Source organism: Eucyclogobius newberryi, unplaced genomic scaffold, assembly GCF_026437365.1.
Source record: "Eucyclogobius newberryi isolate DKJ021-1_F unplaced genomic scaffold, fEucNew1.0.hap1 SCAF_19, whole genome shotgun sequence".
NCBI lineage: Eukaryota > Metazoa > Chordata > Actinopteri > Gobiiformes > Gobiidae > Eucyclogobius > Eucyclogobius newberryi.
In genome coordinates, this window is record NW_027315823.1 from 4,356,253 (window position 1) to 4,372,835 (window position 16,583).

General features: G+C 45.3%; 1 protein-coding gene across 1 annotated transcript in view; it reads left to right on the forward strand.

The window, feature by feature from the left end:
• Positions 1 to 15,175, forward strand: part of LOC140365195 (vitamin D3 receptor B) — a 28,043-nt gene extending 12,868 nt beyond the window's left edge. The window contains exons 3-10 of the mRNA XM_072451469.1: positions 1,013 to 1,160; positions 3,251 to 3,381; positions 6,704 to 6,900; positions 7,224 to 7,323; positions 8,883 to 9,060; positions 12,806 to 12,957; positions 13,026 to 13,142; positions 14,900 to 15,175. Coding sequence (XP_072307570.1) covers positions 1,015 to 1,160; positions 3,251 to 3,381; positions 6,704 to 6,900; positions 7,224 to 7,323; positions 8,883 to 9,060; positions 12,806 to 12,957; positions 13,026 to 13,142; positions 14,900 to 15,153 — 1,275 coding nt within the window. The 5' untranslated portion in view covers positions 1,013 to 1,014 and the 3' untranslated portion in view covers positions 15,154 to 15,175. The remainder of the gene's footprint in view (positions 1 to 1,012; positions 1,161 to 3,250; positions 3,382 to 6,703; positions 6,901 to 7,223; positions 7,324 to 8,882; positions 9,061 to 12,805; positions 12,958 to 13,025; positions 13,143 to 14,899) is intronic.
• Positions 15,176 to 16,583: the final 1,408 nt, after the last annotated feature.

The window sequence follows — 16,583 nt, forward strand, 5'->3', positions numbered from 1 at the left end:
AGCAGGACTTCATCGGGACGAGGACTTGAGATGGAGATGAAGATGGAGATGAAGATGGAGATGAAGATGGAGATGAAGATGGAGATGAAGATGGAGATGGAGATGGAGATGGAGATGGTTTAGAATCCAGACAAACCGAAGGTCTAAAATGTGTGGCCAATATTGAGTCTATCATCTGACTTTCCTGCAAACTCATCCATAAACCTGCTTTATACAAACTGGAAACAAAAGCAGAGAAGTCACAGCACTAAACCAGGACGAAACCAGGACGAAACCAGGACGAAACCAGGACGAAACCAGGACGAAACCAGGACGAAACCAGGACGAAGCCAGGACGAAGCCAGGACGAAGCCAGGACGAAGCCGGGTCTAAGCCGGGTCTAAGCCGGGTCTAAGCCGGGTCTAAGCCGGGTCTAAGCCGGGTCTAAGCCGGGTCTAAGCCGGGTCTAAGCCGGGTCTAAGCCGGGTCTAAGCCGGGTCTAAGCCGGGTCTAAGCCGGGACTAAACTTGAGCCTGTCGGTGTAATGGGAGCAGCCTTGTCCTTGGCTCAGAGAGAGTGATTGTGGCGGATGTTTGTCTTGTGCTGTTGTTGTTTTTGTGGCGTCAGTGAAATGGATCCTGTGACGTTAGTTTCATGTAATGGACAGTAAACAAGCGCCTGGAGAGTCGTTTGTTCCACTGCATTTATTCATCAAACAAACGTGGAGCTGTGGCTATGTCTAGCCTTCAGAGTGTGGACAGAGTGAACTGTGAGGGCCTCCTGGAGCTTCTGTGAGGGCCTCGCGGAGCTTCTGTGAGGGTCTTGCGGAGCTTCTCAACTGCAGATGTAATATCACTGTTGTGGTTCATGTGGTGCTCTGGTGCGCCCTCAGTGATTGAGTCTACGTGTGGCCCCTCAGTGATGGAGTCTACGTGTGGCCCCTCAGTGATGGAGTCTACGTGTGGCCCCTCAGTGATGGCGTCTACGTGTGGTTTGAGTGTGTACTTAATGTGGTGTTCTGGTGCGCCCTCAGTGATGGAGTCTACGGTTGTGAGCACGTCCACGGCGGCGGGGGAGGAGTTCGACCGAAATGTCCCGCGGATCTGTGGCGTCTGCGGCGACAAAGCGACCGGCTTTCACTTCAACGCCATGACCTGCGAAGGCTGCAAGGGGTTCTTCAGGTACAGCACACATGTACACGTATGGGGTTAGAACACACACATGTACACGTTTGGGGTTAGAACACACATGTACACGTATGGGGTTAGAACACACACATGTACACGTATCGGGTTTGAACACACACACATGTACACGTATGGGGTTTGAACACACATACATGTACACGTATGGGGTTAGAACACACACATGTACACGTATGGGGTTAGAACACACACATGTACACGTATGGGGTTAGAACACACACATGTACACGTATGGGGTTAGAACACACACATGTACACGTATTGGGTTGGAACACACACACATGTACACGTATGGGGTTAGAACACATACACATGTACACGTATGGGGTTAGAACACACACACATGTACACGTATGGGGTTAGAACACACACACATGTACATGTATCGGGTTCTAAACACACACATGTACACGTATGGGGTTAGAACACACACATGTACACCTATGGGGTTAGAACACACACATGTACACGTATCGGGTTGGAACACACACACATGTACACGTATGGGGTTAGAACACACGCGTGTACACGTATGGGGTTTGAACACACGCGTGTACACGTATGGGGTTTGAACACGCGTGTACACGTATGGGGTTTGAACACACGTGTACACGTATGGGGTTTGAACACACACATGTACACGTATGGGGTTTGAACACACACATGTACACGTATGGGGTTTGAACACACACACATGTACACGTATGGAGTTTGAACACGTACACGTATGGGGTTTGAACACACACACATGTACACGTATGGGGTTTGAACACACACACATGTACACGTATGGGGTTTGAACACACACATGTACACGTATGGGGTTTGAACACACACATGTACACGTATGGGGTTAGAACACACACATGTACACGTATGGGGTTAGAACACACACACACGTGCACGTATAGGGTTAGAACACACACACACGTGCACGTATGGGGTTAGAACACACATGTACACGTATCGGGTTGGAACACACACACATGTACACGTATCGGGTTGGAACACACACACATGTACACGTATGGGGTTTGAACACACACATGTACACGTATGGGGTTAGAACACACACACATGTACACATATTGGGTTTGAACACACACACGTACACGTATGGGGTTAGAACACACACACATGTACACGTATGGGGTTTGAACACACACATGTACACGTATGGGGTTAGAACACACACACATGTACACGTATTGGGTTAGAACACACACACACATGTACACGTATGGGGTTAGAACACACACACACATGTACACGTATGGGGTTAGAACACACACACATGTACACGGATGGGGTTAGAACATACACACATGTACACGTATGGGGTTAGAACACACACATGTACACGTATGGGGTTAGAACACACACACATGTACACGGATGGGGTTAGAACATACACACATGTACACGTATGGGGGAGTTTAATGTAAAGACAAGGTTCTGTTCAGGAAGACTTGTATTACTCATATATTTTAACGTACGTCTGTCGTATCCTTCTCTGTATAAGAAACGTTTCTAATGTAACTGCAGTTCTATGACACTCCATGACCAGGGGTCTGTTCCCTGCACATGTGCACAGGGTCAGTGGTTTCCGTGGGGATGAAATGGAATCATAAACACATGTAGGAGAGGACCCTTCACGTGGAGCCTAATGGAGTTGTATGTAAATGAACACACTGGCTCACTCCTGCTCACTCCTGCTCAGAGAAACAGAAACGTAATGTCAGCCCACAGTTACATAAGGACTGTTTACTCTGAGGAGGGGGAGTAAAGATGAGAAACAGGCCAAAGGTGACACGACCGCTCACACAAACCTTTAAAGCTCCTATAAAGCTCCTGTGGTCTGATAAACGCGAGCTGTCGCCCTGGTGCAGTGTCTCCATGTCCAAAATATAACTAAAGTTCACATGCAAAGACTTCTGTTACTATCTCTGTGTCCAACAGTGCTCTGAGCAAGTATAAAACCTGCTCCCCTGGAGTTTAGAGCCCACATTTAAGGACAATTGTGTCACACACACGACACATGACGCCGACGTGTTGTCTCGTTACAGGCGCAGCATGAAGAGGAAAGCCTCGTTCACGTGTCCCTTTAACGGCAGCTGCACCATCACCAAGGACAACCGACGACACTGCCAGGCCTGCAGGCTCAAGCGCTGCGTGGACATTGGCATGATGAAGGAGTGTGAGTACCTCGAATACTCTGTGTACATGGAGTGTGAGTACCACGAATACTGTGTGTACATGAAGGAGTGTGAGTACCACGAATACTGTGTGTACATGAAGGAGTGTGAGTACCACGAATACTGTGTGTACATGAAGGAGTGTGAGTACCACAAATACTGTGTGTACATGGAGTGTGAGAAACACAAATACTGTGTGTACATGATGGAGTGTGAGTAATAACTGCCCTAAACACAAATAATAAAATACACAAACACAGTTCATCTGGAACTACAAATCTCTCAACTGTCTTGAATGAAATAATTAAAATGACATTGTAAAATAACATTAAGCGTCTGGAAAGGTTCTATACAAGACTAATGCATCACTATTAGTATTATTAGTATTATAAATGATTGATATTGTAGAAAAAGCTTAAAATGTTTCGACTCGTCCTAGAGTCATTCTGAGTCTGTGGATGGTGATGTGAGTTTCACGCCTCTGAAGCTTTCACCCCGTCAGCGGTGAAAGGTGCGACCTCTGACCTCTGTGTTTGAGCAGGGTCCTGTGCCGTTTGCCGTGGGGCCTCGGCTCCTGTGAATATGATGTAATGTTTGAGATCAGGTCGAGTCTCTTTGGGTCTTTGCCCCTTTCACAGAGTTCATCAGCTTTAGTTTACCACAATACTGTACTACGACGACGACGACTAATAATCAGTGCTCTCCCCTGAATTTTTTTTAAATATGCCTCATATGGGGATGCATTTTCCTCCAAGGATGGTTTAACGTACCTTCATTATTTCCAAAGGTACATCCACCATAAACATACTATTACATGGTGTTTAGGCCTAAACAACATCAATAAACTTGAATATTGGCTACACAAAACTTAATGGAATCATCAAATAAACATAAAGACAGTCATTTAAATGTATTACCAGTGAGCACTGTATCATAATACACAATTTTATTAACAATTTTGGTATGTAATCAAAATGTGTACAGTTTTAGCTCATGGGTGAAGGCAGTAATATAATGCTGAAATAATTTAGAGACATCAACTCTTCTTTTCATCCATTGGACACAGGCCTCAGTCAGGATCATAGAAGATCATAGTCAGATACTTTAGGGGTGTACTTTAGCATAGTTTAGTGAATATATTCATTTGCTCCAAGAGCTGCATCTTGAAGATTAAAAAAAAAATAAAAAAAATAGTGTGTAGCACGTCACTAGAGCGTAATCTGATTGGTTGCTGTCTGCCAAAAAAAAATTCCAACTTTTCTGCGCTGGCCGTGCAGCCATGGTGCCGGCGCTTGCCGCGCAGTCATCATCGACGCTCGCCGCAGGCGGCACGCTCACTCCGACGCTCGCGCCGGGTTTTAGGGATGGTTTATTTTCCCCCTATATCAAACCGGATGGCGGGCCAATTTGATTTATCATGTTAGGGATGGCGGCGAATGTATGTAGCGAGACCTGGTCTGTCCCGCTGTGATTAGTCTGTGCAATACTAAACGTGTATGTGTAGTTTTTATTTATTAACCTTTAGTTCTCAAGTTAACCTGTGGATCAAGTCGTGTTTGTTTCTTTTTCCTGTAACATAAAGACGGCCGATTCAGACATCAAAACGTGCCAAAACGTGCTTGTAAATGTCCTGGTCAGGTTCAAGTGTGACTTTTCTTTCACACCAAAGAAAGCATTGGACCCTCGGAGTAGCACCAGGTCTAAACTTGGTCTCAACCAGGACTAAACCAGGACCAAACCAGGACCAAACCAGGACCAAACCAGGACCAAACCAGGACTAAACCAGGACTAAACCAGGACTAAACCAGGACTAAACCAGGACTAAACCAGGACTAAACCAGGACTAAACCAGGGTCCAAACTCTTGCTTTAAGTGATCTAAAACGGGACCACACATGTGTTTGCGTTACTCGTTCTGAACAAGGACAAACCCAAAAGAGAACAAAAATGCTGCAAAAAATGAATTTATCTTTAGCAAATATTTGAACTGCAGAGGAATCCACGTATCGCCGGAAAGAGCCCGCGCACCACAGTTTGAGACGTCTCCCTTTGAACTCAAAACGGCCCCTGTCATATTTGTAATTTCAATAAATCCCTCCCCTCTGAGCTCTAGATTAAGCAGATTTTGACCCATTCAGTCTGCAAGTCTCATCCTGACCAATTAAGGAGTGTATAATAATAATAAAAATAAACATATGAATTACCTGTTTGTTTTTGTGGCGTTAAAGCGGCGCTCCTCGTGCATAGAGACGCAGGAAGCCGTTTCTAGAACGCTCTTATTTTTCCCCTCGGTTATGACAAAGAGCCCCCGGTTATGACAAAGAGCCCCCAGTTATGACAAAGAGCCCCCGGTTATGACAAAGAGCCCCCGGTTATGATAAAGAGCCCCCGGTTATGATAAAGAGCCCCCGGTTATGATAAAGAGCCCCCGGTTATGATAAAAAGCCCGCTTTTCTGCCCCTCACTGGGCACTTTATTAGGCACACCTGACCGCACCCAGCAGCAGCTGATCTATAATAATGTGCTAATCTGACATCTTTTGACCCTGTTCTGGAGTTTTGTTCAGCTTCATTCACACTTGTTTACGAGCTCCTCTTCTCTGAGCCTCACAAAAACACGTTACAGCTCCGGGCTTATATTATTGCTAACATGCCGTGCTAACACCAATCCTGATGAAGGAGCACCTGCCTGTTAGCTATGTGCATTGTTGCAGTTCAGAGATGGAGAAGGAAAGAGAAAAAGGTGTTCAGTGTAGTCCTGATCTCGCTCTGGAGTTCTACCTGGTTTAATCCTGCTCAAAAACACTGTACTTAAAGTGGTTAAAGTGGTTTTCAGTCTTTTCAAACATAATATTACAGTCAATTCATATTCGCTGATGAAAAGATGTTGCTATGAGGAGGGCAGAGTTCTGTTTTAATTATTAATGCTGTATTAAAGAGTAGGGCTGCAACAATTGTCATAATAAAACTAATAATAATACTAATAATCCAAATAATAAGTCTCTGGTCTTTACAGACTCTAAAACACTTTTTATAACAGACTGTGGCAATAATAAATCAAAATGTCAAAAAGGAATAAACTATTTATGATTTTCCTCAATAATGCACTTCATTTGTAAACACTCTCTATGTAGAAGCGTCACTGCATTTCTAACTTTATTTGGTTGATAATGCATTTTAAAAAGTCTCAAATGTACAATAGTAATAATAATCGTTAGTTACAGCCCTCGTTAAGAGTCGTGTGATGTCATGGGACTTGACTTTTATCGTTGCCTTTCTTTTGATTTCTTTCACGTTTTCTAACGGACACAATTCTTTGTCGACAGTTATCCTCACGGACGAGGAGGTGCAGAGGAAGAAGGACCTGATCCAGAGGAGGAAGGACGAAGAGGCCCAGAAAGAGGCCCAGAAAGAGGCCCGGCGGCCCAGACTCTCGGACGAGCAGAGCCAGGTCATCGCGACGCTGGTGGAGGCGCACCACAAGACCTACGACGACTCCTACTCAGACTTCTGCAGGTTCAGGGTGCGTCCACGAGCCCCCCCGTTTATCTGAGGAGCCCCCCGTTTATCTGAGGAGCCCCCCGTTTATCTGAGGAGCCCCCCGTTTATCTGAGGAGCAAAGTAAAACCAGAGAGGGCTTATCCCAGAGCCTCCCCCCGAGCCTCACCCAGAGCCTCACCCAGAGCCTCCCCCAGAGCCTCCCCAGATTCTCCCCCAGAGCCTCTCAGAGCCTTCCGGAGCCTCCCCCAGAGCCCCCCGCGCCTCCCCAGAGCCTCGTATGTTTAGCGGTGGGCGTTTTAACTCTTTGTAACTCTCCTGCTGTCATGTTTCTCCTCCCTGTCGCAGCCTCCGGTTCGAGATGGTCCGGTGACGCGCAGTGCCAGCCGAGCCGCCTCGCTCCACTCGCTGTCCGACGCCTCCTCGGACTCTTTCAGCCACTCTCCAGGTAAAAGCCACTCTCCAGGTCCAGATGTCCAGAATATTCTCCCGATTATTCAGGTCGAAGTAGAATCGGAAGAACTAAAAATAACAGTTGTGTGACTTTTTTAAGAAAGGGAAAGTTTGTGATTTCAATTCCACCATCACAGTTTATGCAGCTGAAATGTAAAAGAGCTGCTACAGTCTAAGAACAAATATAAAAGTCAACAATTCCAAGTTTTTAGTTTGTACCTGACGTCTAAAAAGTAAAAGAAACTCCAGTAAACAGTTGTAGAAAAGCAGATAAACGACGTCAAACGTATCAGTTGCACTCGTGACTTTTCTCTCGTTAAATGTTTTTGTTTTTGAGGCGAGTTTGAGTTGAAACGTCCTAAAACTCTTAACAAGTAACGAGCAGCTCCAAGGACAAAAATGAAGCAGAACAATGTAAAATCTAAGAAACACATTCAGCCTTCTGTGCTCGAATCAAAAGCGAAATCCTGAACAGTTTTTGTTAAAGAGAATGAACGTGAAAGAAGGATTTGAGTTTGTTCATGGAGTTGACAAACGTGAATATCGTATTTTCCGCACTACAAGTTGCACCAGCAAAAAAAAAGCATATTAGAGAGGAAAAAATACGTATATAAGTCGCACTGGAGTATGAAATGCTGTTGCAAGTGTGAAAATAACAAATAATATCACATACAAGTGTGTGTGCATCTCTCTATAATAAGATAAATAATATCACGTATAAGTCGCTCCGGAGTATAAGTCGCACTTGGGTCAAAACTATGAAAAAGGTGCGACTTATAGTCCGGAAAATACATCGTACAATGGTTCTGTTTCTTCTCACAAACATCATACATCTCTAAAGGTTCATAATGTGAGCGTCCCAATAGTGAGCGTTTGTTTGGCTGCTTACATCACACGTCGACTGTAGGAAGTGAGCTGAACCGAAGCCTTCCCCAGAACAATGCAGTGGGGCCCCAACACTGGCATATTTATAACTTTTATTATTGACTTTAGGGGCCTCATCCTCGACACGGTTTCTAGTGCAACGTACGGCTTACAGCTCGAACACAGATAGAGAATAAATCCAGATGAATGACCTTTAGATACATTCGACACAACTCTGCCAGAAGAGCCAAACCACAAGTGTCAGAAGCATTTCCGTATTTTCTGGAGTATAAGTCACACTGGAGTGAGTATAAGTCGCACCAGCCAAAAAAATGCATAATAGAGAAGAAAAAATACGTATATAAGTCGCACTGGAGTATGAAATGCTGTTGCAAGTGTGAAAATAACAAATAATATCACATATAAGTGTGTGTGCATCTCTCTAACCAGGAAGTACAGCGTTAGCATGCTAGCGTCTGTTAGCTTTGGTTGTGGCTGGTTTATAAAGTCCTCAGGGTGTATGTTTACGATGCTCTGGCTGCATCGGGTGAGAGAGAGTTCTGTTTTACACTTTCTTCTCTCTTTGTAAACGTGGAGGAGCTGTCGAGAAATTGTCGCACACTTTTCACGTTGGCGTCGTACAAACGCCCTCCCCCCGTCGTCACACGTCGGTGCGTTTGCGTGTTTCAGAGTCGGACACCAAGATGAACTTCAACAACCTGCTGATGATGTACCAGGAGCAGGGCAGCAGTCCGGAGTCCAGCGAAGAAGAGGGCTCCAGCCTCTCGATGCTGCCCCACCTGGCCGACCTCGTGTCCTACAGCATCCAGAAGGTCATCGGATTCGCCAAAATGATCCCCGGGTTCAGGTACGAGCGTCGCTAACACCGAGTCCGAACCTGCTCTGTGTCAAAGAATTATTCATAGCGGTTAGATTTAATTTTATTTAAAAAAAATATATTTTCAGTGCTATATAGATCAATACTTTAACGATTCAACATTTTCACTGCTCTTCCCGGTCGCATTTGTGTCGAAGGAAAAGACTTGATATTCCATTAAGGCTGCAACGACTAATCGAATAATTGTGACTAAATTACTAAAAAAGACTCTAAAACGCATTTAAAAACACCTTATTTATTATTCAACCACAAATGACTAAAGAATTTCACTTTATTCGTAAATATTATAATCTAGAAGCCTTGAGTCACTGGTGCATATTTCTGGTCTAATGCTGAAACAAGTGAAGGGATTATTGAGATATTTGTTAGCTTAGGCCGCAGTTATCTTATTACGCTTCTAAGTGTGCAGCCTTAGTCACGGCAAAACGCGCTGGAGAAAATGTGCTAAACGGGTTTAAAATGTGTATTTTCGATATAAAGGTGCGCAGCAGACAGGGAAACGGGCGTGTGCGCCCTCGCTGGGACCGTGCACTGGACGGCGCCGCTCCGTCACAATGCTTTCCAAAATAAATGACTTCCGCAGGATTTTGACGAAAAATTGCTTCATGCGCTCTTATCTTTTGACTTAATACCGCTTTTTATATTTCATTTAGTGCTATTTTGCGTTGTCGGTGGTACTTTATCATTTTTATTTTATAATAATTTATTTTATTTATATAAATAAATTAAATTTATATACATTTAAATAATCTAAGTGTGGCGGATCCGTAAAAAACAAAGAATAAAATACCCGCGGCCTAATAAGTGATCAAATACTCTGGTCTATAACACAGACTCCAGACATGTCGTGCTGATGTTTTAAATGTTCAAATAGGAAACGTGTTCTTTGAGTGGTTTTATCTTCAGGATGTTCTCAAGCGGCTTCACTTTAGTCTCATCTGGGTCAATTTCAGATAAAATCTCACATTTACGAGTTTTAGCAATCCAAGCAACAAACTGAAAGAATAATTGTTAGTTTAACTGAGAAAAAGAATCATTGGCTGCAGCTGTAAAGAGGATGGGGCACCACTTAAATTTCATTTTGTCTTTTATTATAAAAAAAATCATATTCATTTTCTGACATGTTGTATAATCACTTTAATCATTTGAGCATAATTTTAGTATTTTTTGTTTGTTGAACCACAAAAACCCTTTAAACTGGTGCCCCTTTAAACTGCTGCCCCGTTAAACTGCTGCCCCTTTAAACTGGTACCCCTGGGTGCCTATGAGTGACTGTGTGTGACTGAGTGATTGTGTGTGACTGTGTGTGTGTGACTGAGTGACTGTGTGTGACTGTGTGACTGTGTGACTGTGTGTGTGTGACTGTGTGACTGAGTGACTGTGTGACTGAGTGTGACTGAGTGTGACTGTGTGTGACTGTGTGTGACTGTGTGTGACTGTGTGTGACTGAGAGCGACTGAGAGCGACTGAGAGCGACTGAGAGCGACTGAGAGCGACTGAGAGCGACTGAGAGCGACTGTGGGTGACTGAGAGTGACTGAGAGTGACTGAGAGTGACTGGGTGTGACTGGGTGTGACTCTGGGTGACTGAGTGACTGACTGTGGGTGACATAATCTTCCGTCAGAGTCACAGTGATAATACTTTATCACCAAAATTTAGATTTATATTGAATTGTTGTGCCTCAAACTAAACCTCTGTTTGTTCACTTTCACTAAAGCCAAGATCACAGCTACAGTTTTAGCCTTATTTACATGTCTTTCTGGTTGGGACACGGATGTAAAACAGAAGTTCACTCTGTTGTCCTCACTTGTCCCGGGGGTTTCCACACTCTGGAGCTGTAAACACTGTCACACTCTGGAGCCGGTGGTGTTTGAGCGCTTGAGACTGACGCAGTGAAAATAAAAGTACTCTGAACTGCACTCTGTCTGCACAGTTAAAGCGCCCCCTGCAGGTCGGACCACTCATCAGTTAAGATAAATATATTTTGAATTTTGCACACAGAATAGCACATTTTTTAGTTTTATAATTTCACTTCCTGCTTGTATTTGATGACGTCACACTAGGAAATTACCCGGCAAACACTGGGCCAAAACTCATCAAATGTCACTTTTATTATTTGACAAGCGACTTTATTTTGTTGAATTAATTTTTAAAGAGTCAAAAAAGTTGTTTATTTTGTGTAAATTCTGCATAAACTTTGACTAGAAAGATTGTCCCTGGTGTGATGTCACTTCCTGTCATTTTCTACACATATTTCAACGTTTTCTCCACAAATACTTCCTCGTTTGGTGTAAAACTATCATTTATATGTACGACAGGCACAAATACACCAAATAAAATCAAAAATCTTCAGAGCTTTCTCCTCCTGGTGCATTTACCACCGGTGCCTGAAGCCTGTTGTCATGGAAATAGGTTGTTTGGTCAGTTGATTGTCTCTGACGTGGCTCACGGGGGATGAGGAGCGGTGAGTGTGAGTCATGAACATGAAAGCACCACTTAAATGGTCAGTAGCATTAATGCAGTCATAGTAACAGTAACCGCAGTACTCATGAGGATAATGCTGTCATAGTAACAGTAACCGCAGTACTCATGAGGATAATGCTGTCATAGTAACAGTAACCGCAGTACTCGTGAGGATAATGCAGTCATAGTAACAGTAACCGCAGTACTCATGAGGATAATGCAGTCATAGTAACAGTAACCGCAGTACTCATGAGGATAATGCTGTCATAGTAACAGTAACCGCAGTACTCATGAGGATAATGCTGTCATAGTAACAGTAACCGCAGTACTCATGAGGATAATGCTGTCATAGTAACAGTAACCGCAGTACTCATGAGGATAATGCTGTCATAGTAACAGTAACCGCAGTACTCATGAGGATAATGCTGTCATAGTAACAGTAACCGCAGTACTCATGAGGATAATGCAGTCATAGTAACAGTAACCGCAGTACTCATGAGGATAATGCTGTCATAGTAACAGTAACCGCAGTACTCATGAGGATAATGCTGTCATAGTAACAGTAACCGCAGTACTCATGAGGATAATGCTGTCATAGTAACAGTAACCGCAGTACTCATGAGGATAATGCAGTCATAGTAACAGTAACCGCAGTACTCATGAGGATAATGCTGTCATAGTAACAGTAACCGCAGTACTCATGAGGATAATGCTGTCATAGTAACAGTAACCGCAGTACTCATGAGGATAATGCTGTCATAGTAACAGTAACCGCAGTACTCGTGAGGATAATGCAGTCATAGTAACAGTAACCGCAGTACTCATGAGGATAATGCTGTCATAGTAACAGTAACCGCAGTACTCATGAGGATAATGCAGTCATAGTAACAGTAACCGCAGTACTCATGAGGATAATGCTGTCATAGTAACAGTAACCGCAGTACTCATGAGGATAATGCTGTCATAGTAACAGTAACCGCAGTACTCATGAGGATAATGCTGTCATAGTAACAGTAACCGCAGTACTCATGAGGATAATGCAGTCATAGTAACAGTAACCGCAGTACTCATGAGGATAATGCTGTCATAGTAACAGTAACCGCAGTACTCATGAGGATAATGCTGTCATAGTAACAGTAACCGCAGTACTCATGAGGATAATGCTGTCATAGTAACAGTAACCGCAGTACTCATGAGGATAATGCAGTCGTAGTAACAGCAGTGCTCATGTCTATGCTCTTGTGTCTCACAGGGAGCTGACTGCAGAGGACCAGATCGCGCTGCTGAAGTCCAGTGCCATTGAGGTGATCATGCTGCGCTCAAACCAGAGCTTCAGCCTGGAGGACATGTCCTGGAGCTGTGGGGCCCCCGACTTCAAGTACCAGATCAGCGACGTCACTAAAGGTCAGCACATGTCCCCCAGCTGCTTAATGAGGTCCCGCACACGCTCACTCATGTCGTCCTCTGTGCAGCCGGTCACACGCTGGAGTTGCTGGAGCCTCTGGTGAAGTTCCAGGTTGGACTGAAGAAGCTGAACCTTCACGAGGAGGAACATGTTCTGCTGATGGCCATCTGCCTGCTGTCCCCAGGTTCTACTGCAAACACAGCAACTTACAGTGCTACGGGGACACAAGAGGACACACAGGACACAAGAGGACACACGGGGCACAAGAGGACACACGGGGCACAAGAGGACGCACGGGGCACAAGAGGACGCACGGGGCACAAGAGGACACACTGGGCACACGAGGACACACTGGGCACAAAAGGACACACGGGGCACACGAGGACACACGGGGCACACGAGGACACACGGGGCACACGAGGACACACGGGGCACACGAGGACACACGGGGCACAAGAGGACACACGGGGCACAAGAGGACACACGGGGCACAAGAGGACACACGGGCCACAAGAGGACACACGGGCCACAAGAGGACACACGGGGCACAAGAGGACACACGGGGCACAAGAGGACACACGGGGCACAAGAGGACACACGGGGCACAAGAGGACACACGGGGCACAAGAGGACACACGGGGCTCACGTTTTTTATGAGGTCTAGGGGGACATCACTGTTCACTCTGGGCCATGAGGGTGGTCCTGTTATGAGGGTGGTCCTGTTATGAGGGTGGTCCTGTTATGAGGTTTAGGGGGACAAACACGTCTCCACACCTCTGTAAATGACTCAGAAGGCGGTGGTTGGACATTCGAGTCTATGTGAGCGAGAGAGCAAAGCCTCGTCTTCATAACTCGCACTCATTATTCATTCAGTCCACGCTCGCTGGTGCTGAACTCCTTCTGAAGTGTCATTCCCAATGATCTGCCTGATCAGATCTGCGATTGAACCATCAACATCGTGACTATGAAGCCTCCCATGGATCAGATATCATGCATCATATCGCGTGATCATCGGTGTGTTTTGAGCTCGACCGTTCAGGATCCGCTCGGTTCGTGTCGGCGCGGTGGCGGTTCTCTCCGGCGCCGCTCTTTCATCTGGAGCGTTTCTCCGAGGGCGTTGGCGAGCCCATGGTTTATACATGCGGCGGCCTCCTCCACCTGCGACTTAACGAGCCGCTCGCATTCATCTGCAGCGCCGTCATTAACGATGCAGAGGTAAAGCGCGCTCGGGGGACGCTGCGTTTAACGATGACGAGCGCGGATCTGAGTTGAGATGATCGCGGTGAGAAACGGACAAACGTGTGACAATAATGCAGTTTATTTACTTTAGCCTCGTGTAAGTCCGAACATAAGCTCCTCCCCCTTTGTCCCGAACTGTAATCGTCCAGTTTTCTCCCATTCGTGTGACGCAGTGAGCAGCTCGTGTCCAGGGCCAGAGTTCATTGATAAATGTTGCGCAGAGATCTCGGGGTTCACACACATCCTGGAAATCCTTGAAATCCTGCAAAATGATTGGCCTGTTTTCCAGACGTGATAAATGAGAAAAAACATATTTTCCGGAAAGTGTGTATTTTGTCTCCGTCCTTTTCTTTGGTAGATTATTGGAGACTCAGTGTCGTCAGGGAAAAAGAGCAGTCGGATTTTTAAAAGATGTTAAAACCCTCCAAAATGCAGAAAGTTACACAGAAAAAACAACTGTTAAACCTGAGCAGCAGCCTGAGGACCTCGTGTACCACAGTTTGAGAAACCTTCTTTGTATTTGTTATTATAGTGTCCTAGGACATTGTGTTCAGTATGGTATTGACACCATCTGTACTGTTGGTCACTTTGTTTACAAAAGTCTGCACAGTTGAACCACTACCGCCCCCTGCTGTTGTAGGAGGGTATTGCGTACATTTATCTCTACATACTCACCTCTGTCCCCCACCTCCCTCTCGTCAGACCGGCCCGGCGTCCAGGACCACGCCCGGATCGAGGCGCTGCAGGACCGGATCTCTGAGACGCTGCAGGCCTACATCCAGCTGCACCACTCGGGTGGGCGCCTGCTCTACGCCAAGATGATCCAGAAGCTGGCCGACCTGCGCAGCCTGAACGAGGAGCACTCCAAGCAGTACCGCTCGCTGTCCTTCCAGCCTGAGCACAGCATGCAGCTCACGCCGCTCGTGCTGGAGGTGTTCGGCAGCGAAGTGTCCTAGGAACCGCCACAGAGCGAGGGGACCGGGCCCCACGCGCTGGAGGGGGTGCCACAGAGCGAGGGGACCGGGGAGGGGGCGCCACAGAGCGAGGGGACCGGGGAGGGGGCGCCACAGAGCGAGGGGACCGGGCCTGACGCGCTGGAGGGGGCGCCACAGAGCGAGGGAACCGGGGAGGGGGCGCCACAGAGCGAGGGGACCGGGCCCGACGCGCTGGAGGAGAGTTAAACAGAAATATATGATTGCAGAAAGAGCCGGAGCGTCGAAAACGATGAAATGTTGACATTAAACGTGTCAGTGGTTTTCAGATTCAAATCCACAGACGTTCGACCGGCTCCTTTATATCACTGACCGGGAGAAAGTGCGTCCAGACGGAACATCACAACTGTCCAGAGCCGAGTCGTTTATAATCCAAACTGATCAGAATGAATGCAAAAACAATCAAATGAACCTTTTATTATTCCAAAACATGTGAAATCTGAAATCCATACACGTTTTACTCTCAAAATGTGAAAACAAACTCACAATTTGAGTCGTTTGAAAGAGTTCAGTCAACGTTCTGATCAAATTTCAGAAGTCAACATTTCATTTTGATCGATGGGTTTGTGTTTGTCTCGTCTGAGAAATATATTGGAAATTATAGTTAAAATTGCGAGAGAAAAAAGAGTTTAAACCCGGTGGTTCTCAACTGGTGGGCCGCGACCCGGAAGCAGTTTAGTTTCATGAAATAATAAATAAATGTATAACGAAGGTAGTCAAACGTATTAGATCAACTCAAAGTACTTCAAGTTTACAGTGAACGCTGTCATTTCGTCCTAAAACAATGGTGCGTCCTAAAGGGAGCTCTTCACTTTTTCCTCCCGCTTTTCGTGACTTTCAGAAACAGAATATGCACCAGAACATATGTAATCACAAAGAATCAAGTCATTGTTCAGATTTGTACTAAAATAAATCCAGTTTTACAAGAATCGAACTACGGTATAAGTCGCACCAGCCAAAAAATGCATAATAGAGAAGAATAAAACAAGTATAAGTCGCACTGGAATATGAAATGCAGGCAAGTGTGAAAATAACAAATAATATCACATATAAGTTGCTCCGGAGTATAAGTATATAAGTATAAATATAAGTTGCACCCCGGCCAAAACTATGAAAAAAGGTGCGACTTATAGTCTGGTAAATACGGTCTAAAGTGGCTGTTTCGACCTGGTTTACGGTTCATATTTCCCCCTAAAATGAGTTTAAAATGTTCTAATTAATAACCTCTTCCTTTTTTAAAGTTTAAATCCTAAAAGAATAAACCCGTGCGTTGTTATCTTTTGAATATTCCCGGGTCCCGCTCTGAGGCCGCTTGAGAACCACTGGAAACGGGGGCGCATCCTATAAATATACCATCGTTATATATCGGTTATGATTATACATCTTCCGCCTAT